Source organism: Cebus imitator, unplaced genomic scaffold (assembly GCF_001604975.1).
Source record: "Cebus imitator isolate Cc_AM_T3 unplaced genomic scaffold, Cebus_imitator-1.0 Scaffold80, whole genome shotgun sequence".
In the NCBI taxonomy this organism is placed as follows: Eukaryota; Metazoa; Chordata; class Mammalia; order Primates; family Cebidae; genus Cebus; species Cebus imitator.
The window spans coordinates 5,856,457-5,864,621 of NW_016107395.1; the positions used below are offsets into that span (position 1 = coordinate 5,856,457).

An 8,165-nucleotide genomic window follows, 5' to 3' on the forward strand; every position below is an offset into this window, starting at 1 on the left:
TAGCACTTCTAAGCTGTTTTAAATGCTGCCATCTTTCAAAATGTTTTTATCTTTTTATGTTTCATATTTCAGCTATGAAGACGGCCAAGTGGGAGATGCAAATATTAATACACAAGAAGGAGGCATTCACAAAGAGATCCTCCGAGTAATTGGTAATCAAACTGCTACAGGTTAAAGGACCACCATTTAATTAACATGATCTGAAAGCCTTCCTCGGGTTCAAAGCTGGATTTTGAACTGAAGAAGATGATAAAATAATTTATTGTTATTATAAACAAAATTAACCCTTTGAATACTGATTTGTTTTTTCTTAGTATTTCTAAGTATCTCGTTAAATACCTAAAATGGTATAAAATTTATCAACTGTAGGGATATGGAATCTAGTAATAAAATTTCAACAGCACTTAAACTGAAGTTTGGGTTGCTCACACAATAAACAGATTGAAAAAACAGTTTTGTGCTGATATTTTTATATTAAGCTCTTTCACTGGATATTTGGTATTATATACCGACATTTTAGGTTACCAAAATAGAATTGAGAACATTTTATAATGGCGTCTAAATCTATCAGATACTTTGCAATAAGTATAATGTTTGCACATTCTGATGTGCTATATAATTAGTATGGGCATTCTAATGTTTTGGAAGGGATGTTCCCTATTCTTCTATTTTTCTTCATACAAAACAATTAGGTCTTAGTAGCAGTGCTTTGCCAAAAAGTGTGTAATATACACATTTATAGATTCATGCATCAAAATGTGTGGTTGTGAATATATTTGTGTATATTCACACGTATGTTTTGACAAGAAAGATGGCTTAACTTTACAATTTTATCCTCATTTAATGGAAAGAAGATAATATTTAATAAGCAGTAAATTTGGACATAAACCAAGATATGAGCCAAATTTACCACCATTCATTCACTGAAAATATTTGCAGACAATTTTTTTGCTTATCTAAAGAAAGTCAACTCTTTTAAAATGCTATCTAAAAGTCATAATTTGGGGAACATATGTGGCCTGGTAGACCAAACCTATATTCAAATGATTATATATTTAAAAGAAAGGCCTCAGAATTTAAAGAAACCATATATATTTTTTATTTACTACAACAAAACATTTTACAATTTTATTTATGCCACACCAGCATTTTTATATTTGTTCATCTAATACCTCTGCTTATTTTTTTTCATATTGAGAAAGAACACAAACTTTGAAGCTTCTTTTATATTAAAAGACCACAAATACGTTTATAGAGAACAATAACACCAGCTCTCAGCATTTCCTTTTCAAGAGTCATAATTTCATCAAAATCATTTCTTATTCTTTGAGTCCTAGAGTTCTCATTCATCAAGTTTTAATTGACAGTGTTTATTTTCCTACATGTTGTCTTTGGAATAAGGCCATTCGTGAAAGCAGTTTAATTAGTGAGTCTGCCACTCTATTCAAACCCTGAATCAAGGCTCTATCTGATTTTAATTTATGTCGAAAGAAAAAATAAAAATGTATAGTCATTTGCAAGTATAATATGATAACTGCTGTGTTTATTTCGTTTGTCTGGCATAAAAGGTTAGAAAAAGGTCATACGTGTTGTTACGGGTTGCAGTTTAGGAAGTATTTGCTAATCATTTGTTTTATTATATTGCAAATAATTGATATGCCACTTATTTCTGCAAAAAATAAATAGAATTGAAGTGGTTGGGATGTTAATCATTTTGTTAGTATCTACTTAAAACATTGATCTGTTTTGACTTGTGCCTCTGAACTCTGGGCTAAGCTGAGGGATATTAGTAATGGGGTAGGGCAAAGGTATAATATCCTGTCTAGTGTTTTGTGACCACTTATTTGAAGATTAGCGTGGGACATGAGGACCACTTGCTTTTTTCTGCCAAGATGCTGCAAGTCTCCCAGATCACTTTAACTGTGTTTTTAAAACATTTTTAAGCAACAGAATTATTTTTTCAAATTAATTTTGTGGGACAGTCTATACATGAGAAACATGAAAATGTAATACCAAGATTTGGGAGAGGGGATCTTGGAATGCCACCTGTTTGGCCACGAGGACCACTGAGCACCTCCGATAAGCTCTGTAGAGTGCCTCCAGCATAGTTTAAAAGCCGCTAACCTAATCCATTATGGCTTTACTTAACATTTGAATGATCTGTAAGGAATATAGTATTGAAGTCTGAACTGGAAGGGTAACTTGTAGGACTCAAGAAAGGCTGTTTAAGGAAAATTGGCATAATAAAAACTGCTGCTGCTGACTTAAGAATATGAGTAGGTTCACCAATCAGAGGAGATTAAGTAGTTGATAGTTTAATGCTAGGCATCTTTTATGATAATAAAATAAGATGTCTTGTTAGGACAGTTAATTGTGTTGTGTCATGATGCAGAATGACAGATTTTGTTTCAAAAAATTGTGTCAGAACCTTTGTAAGCAACTAGTCTAAGAAGAATCAGCCTTATTTTTAAATTGAACTTTTTGAAATTAGGGATACTATAATATACTGACAAAGATGCTTTTCTGTATTTCTAAAGAATCTAATTTCAATTACTACCATTGGCATATTAATATGCTTCCAAAATCCAAACAGGTCCATACACTTTATAGATTTAAACACTGTTATCATGCTTTGATTCAGTCATTCATTAAAATATTATCTATTGACTTATTTGATGCTTCCAAACATTTGATATTGTATTGTGTTTTTATAATTATTTGAAATCTGTTCACTGATGCTTTGTAACGATTTTATTAATTGTGTAGCCATTGCTACTTAGATAGCAACCCACTGAGCGAAGGCAGTCATTCATTTTCACCCTTGAAGTAGGGGAAGAAAATTATTAATTTATTAGCTCTACTTTTTCCTGCATCACTGATTTTGTAAACATTTTACTATTAATAATCTGTTCTCTTTTACTGTATTAAATGAGAAGGAAATGAACATTTGAGAACAGAAAACAGTAATAATATACAAATAATCTAGTGCTATAAAATGCATTATAGTAAGGCACTTTTGGTGCCTTTGAGTACACTATGCTGGAATGAATTTTATGCTTGTTGCTCAGTAAATCTCAGTCACATGTTGGGTTTGAAGCTGTTTCTTTAATTTAAAATTTAATTTTAATAGTGCCAAATTTTAAAGTTATTGTCAAATACTATGTAGTATAAAAGAAAACCAACCCAAACTATTGTTAATGCTCTGAATGATTTTCTTTGAAAATTTTAAGTTTAGAGAAGAAATTCTTTCATTTTTCTCCCCTTTGCTAAAAGTAAGAAAATCTGTAATATGTAAGTCTATGAATCTTTAAATAACTGAAAGAATTTTAGCAGTACTTTGTATAATAAAAATATTTTTAAAACTATAACTTGCCTTAGACCATGGGATTTCAGAAAGTTTTATCGAAAAACTCATCATCCTCATTAAAAAGTCTGGATAACTTCATCAGATAGTAATTTAATATGTCATGAAGGGGCCACTCAACATTGGATCATCTACCATCTCAATAAATATGGATTTCATGGTGGCATTTGAAGCACATTTTGCAAACATTATGATGTTTCTATTGTCTTGCTGAATTTTTATTATAACACTACCTCAAGACAAATGATAGACTGTTGGTAAGGTAAATTGGGTTTTCAATGTAAGGAACAAATACAAATTTACAAATAGAAGTCATCAAATAATTCAACAGTAAGACCATACTGGACACAGATGTCAGCTACTTCTGGACAATGTGGTAACATGGATATTTCAGTCACTGGTAACATATGACAGGGTTAACACCCAATACATTATTTGAAAGAATTTGGATTGCAAAATTTGAAATTAATTAGTTTATTTTGAGATTGGTTTTCTACCTGGGTCAATTTTATGTCCATTACCTAAACCCACAATCGCCCACTCTAAAGAGTTAAAGGAGGAAAACACCCAACTGCTACACTAGAATTGCAGACGGAATATTCAAGCATTTTGGCGTTTAATGTCTGCTAAATTTTTGTCAGATTATATATATATATGATGTATATTATTACTCAGTAAATTTTTCTTGGGAATTTTGTATACACTATGAAATATTAGGCTAAGTTTTTGTAGGTCAAAAGAATTTCAAGTAGTTTTTAGACAAAACATATCCATGAGTGTGAAAAAAGCAGTGTTGAAGAACAGATTACATTACACATTTACCAGCAAGTCAGTAAAAAATAGTGCTTATTTACATAGTCAATATAATTTAATGTTCTAAAAATAATGTCTTCAATCTGCCCAATATATAATGTATCATTTGAGATTTTTAAAAATGCAGCCACTCCTTTATGTAAACATTAAGATATGCCTATGTTTCTTTAATGATACAGCCTCTTTATAATAAATTTCTTGATTTTTGTGCACAGAATAGTATTGCAACCTGCCAGCCTTTGGTGCCTTAGAATTATTATGAATATTTAACAATATGTACATAATGTAAATAACTGCCAAGAGATCAGTGAGGCCAGATATTTTCTCTATTCACTTTTTATTGCTCTTGCTTTCTATTGCTATTAAAGCCTCTTTTATCCAGCTTTGTAATAGTTCCAACATTGTAGCCAATGTAAATGTTTACTTTCAATAAATCTGAATTTGTTTAACAAGTACGGTATATGTGGGCAGTATTTTGAAAACTCAGGCTTTAGATTCTCCTCTTGATGAATCTTGCTTCTAGGGACTATGTAGTTGAAGGACTCAAGAAACTAAAACTGACGTTGCCCTTTTTATTTTTAAGATGAAGGAAAAAAAGAAAAAAACCTCTTTTCATTATTCCCCATGTCGTTTCAACAGATTTAAATTGATCCTATGAGTGCCGTTTTAATTTCAAATTCTGTCAAGAAGTATAGCATTGAAACAAAAGATTATTTTATGTTTGTTTGTGTGTCAATTTGTAACACCTGGACATAATATCTAAAGGAGCATTTCAAATGAACTGTCCTGAATTTTCTAAGCGTTTTTGACCTAGAAAATAATCAGAAAATGATTTTTAAAGCATTACTTTTTATAAAATACATCTTATTAATTGAATAAGACCTTAGTCCATAAATAAATATGGTTCTCTAAACCCATTAATAGTAAATATGTATGAGAAGCTTACTGTACATTCTTACAATAAGTAAATTTTTTTTTACTCATGATAGAGTCATAACTGAGAAACTTTAGATAGCAAAGTTCTTTTGTAAGACTTGATTTCAGTTACTCTAGAAATACTTGTTGGGATTCTAGCATGCATTTTTGACAGTACAAGGACTAGAGAGTATTAGATTTTATCTTGCCCTTAAGGAACCTTCAATTCTTTTGTAAAAAGAAAGCAAATACATTTGGAAATAATTCAAGGATAGTACAAGATGAACAATGCAGAATGGAAAAGACAAATGCAAGCAAAACTTGGGGGAAAGAACAAGCCATTGCGTTAGTTGAAATGAAAACTCCCTTTAATATTTTGAATGCTTAAATTAGTACTAATGAGTAATGTTGTTAATATTATTAATTTCCATTTACTTATTCACCAGACACTTCACAATTCTAAAACAAAATCTAATACTCTGTTGGCCCTTATACTGACTGTCAAGGTGCGCACTGGGCTCTTAACAAGTATTTCTAGAGTGAATGGAATCAAGACATGCCCTTTGTTGTTGATAATACATATATTAGAAAGCACTTAATTTTTGGTTGATTTTTCAAATTTTTAATGATGTTTATTACTCCTGTGACACTTATCTGTCCTCTTCATGGAAGCTGGACAGAGTGTGGTTCTAACTCTTCCATTAGCTTCGTTTACCTTGCCCAGTCCCCTTACTTTTAATGGCCACTGGCTAGTCTGATAAAATCACCCAGTGCTTTTAAGAATCATACAGGAGGCTTTATTGGAAAGCCAATGTTAAGAATTACTTAAAAGGTACTGGATTTATTTCACCTCTATTTCTGTTCCCAACTTCCGGGTCCCTCTTTTTAATTATTTCAAATAACAGTGATTTGTAATGCAAATCTAAGAAGACTGATCTTTTCAAACATAACCTACTTGTTTTTTGTTTTTTAAACATGTATTCTTCGTTTTCAGATAGATAAGAGAAAATTTTGATTAAACAGTTTTTCCTTTATATAGCACTTTATAATGTAGAAAGCACTTTCATATCGATTATCTTATTTCTTCTCCAAAATAACTCTATGAAATGTGTTAGTAGGTATCCTGGTCTTATGGATGAGAAGCTAATCACTTGCCAATGAGGTCACTATGCTCCAAACCTAGCATCAGGGATTCTGAGTCTCATCTCTGAGCTTTCTAATAAACCAGACTTATTACTGCTGAGATCCCAGCTTGTTAAAACTCATAGCAAAGGTAAGAATTATAGGAGACTAGTGGGAAGAGTCAATGAAGAGGGAGTGCTGACTGCCTTGAAGAGCTCTATCAGGGAAACCTGAAATACCATTGCATAGGCTGGATGTGATTTTATTCCACAGAGCTTGGAAGGAAAGAAGTCTGCACTTGATGCAATTGGCAATGGAAAAATCATTGTCAGCCCTTGGGTGAGTGACATGAAGTGGAGTTTTGAAAGCATGTTGGCAGCTCTATGCAGAAAGCAAGGAGAAATGTTACATATCTCTTGTGGTAATTCTGACAGGAATGAAGGCTTAGAGAAGAAGAACCGAGAAAAGAATGGATATAAGAAATAAGATATAGGAAAAAGCAGTCAATTAGGAAACAGAGATCTTATTTATAATAATACAAACTGAGAATAATTTCCCCCTTGATTTTTTATTGGAGATCAATTAAGATTCTTCCATACCTTTTAGTATTCTGAGGACTGATGAAGACAATGGCTTGGCTATGCTGGCTCTACACTAAGAAGCCTGTGAGCACATACTCAGCCATGTGAAGGGAAAGAAGAGAGAAGGAATATTCTGATTCACATAGGGGCATGTTTGAGAACAAATCTCCCCTATACCTGTAAAACCAGGCTTACTAAATACTGAGAGCTGTAAGAGAATGGCTGCAGTAGTGCAGTAAATCTCATGTTTGTTTTAATGTGATTTATTATTTCCAAGATGTGTGTGTGTGTGTGTGTGTGTGTGTGTGTGTGTGTGTGTGTGTTTACGAGATGCATTCTAGCCTGGGGAACACAGCACTCACCACCCAGGATGGTGGCATCCCAATCTTTATACTCCACTTGAAAGACAAAACCCACTGTGCATTCACTCCAACTCTGACCTGCAGTCTGATGATTCTTAAATCTGCAGCTCTTGTTTATATTTTTTCCTTGAGCTTCAAAGTTACATGATCAAACACCTCCAAACAAACATCTCTTCCTGAATGTTCCAGGGATACCTCAAACTCTAACCATTGTCCCCACCCCCAACCATTCCTTTTTTTTTTTTTTTTTCCGGAGACAGAGTTTCACTCTTGTTGCCCAGGCTGCAGTGCGATGGTGCAATCTGCTCACCGCAAACTCCTCCCAGGTTTAAGTGATTCTCCTGCCTCAGCCTCCTGAGTAGCTGGGATTACAGGCATGTGCCACCACACCCAGCTCATTTTGTATTTTTAGTAGAGACAGTGTTCTTCCATGTTGGTCAGACTGGTCTCAAACTCCCAACCTCAGGTGATCTGCCCACTTCGGCCTCCCAAAGTGTTAGGATTACAGGCGTGAGCCACCGCGCCCAGCCTCCATCCCCCACCATTCTACTACTATTCTTGCACTGCTATCGTTGTTATCATTGAACCAGTGAATAGCCACATCTTCCACTCATTTGCCCAACTGGGAAGATAAATTATCGCCTCTCCCCTTCCCTTTCACCCAGTCCCATCCTCCAATGAATAGCTAAGCCTTGTTAATTTTTCTTGTTGAGTGTCTTGATGGGTTCAACAATCTCAATCCCTCCTGTGACTTCCTTTGCTAACATTCATGTAGGTGACGGCACTATCCTCCAGGCGGCTCTCCTTGACTGAGACCAGTACCCTTTACCAGGAACAAATTCAGCTAGCACATAGTACAGACTTATGATTGGTAAGATACTGAATGCCTCTGTGTATTAGTAAATAGATACTATATCCAGTGTCATATTGCCCAGATGCAGCAACAATGTTAGCTTAGCCACACATAGGACCTTCCTCCTGGTACTTCCGTCCCTGCTAAATAGGCTA

General features: G+C 33.9%; 1 protein-coding gene across 2 annotated transcripts in view; it reads left to right on the forward strand.

The window, feature by feature from the left end:
- The window catches only part of PARP8 (poly(ADP-ribose) polymerase family member 8), a 186,554-nt gene extending 181,922 nt beyond the window's left edge, over positions 1-4,632 (forward strand). For both annotated transcript variants that reach the window (XM_017533191.2, XM_017533192.2), the window contains exon 27: positions 73-4,632. In XM_017533191.2, the coding sequence (XP_017388680.1) occupies positions 73-175 (103 nt within the window). In that variant the 3' untranslated portion in view covers positions 176-4,632. The remainder of the gene's footprint in view (positions 1-72) is intronic.
- The last annotated feature ends 3,533 nt before the right edge of the window (positions 4,633-8,165 follow it).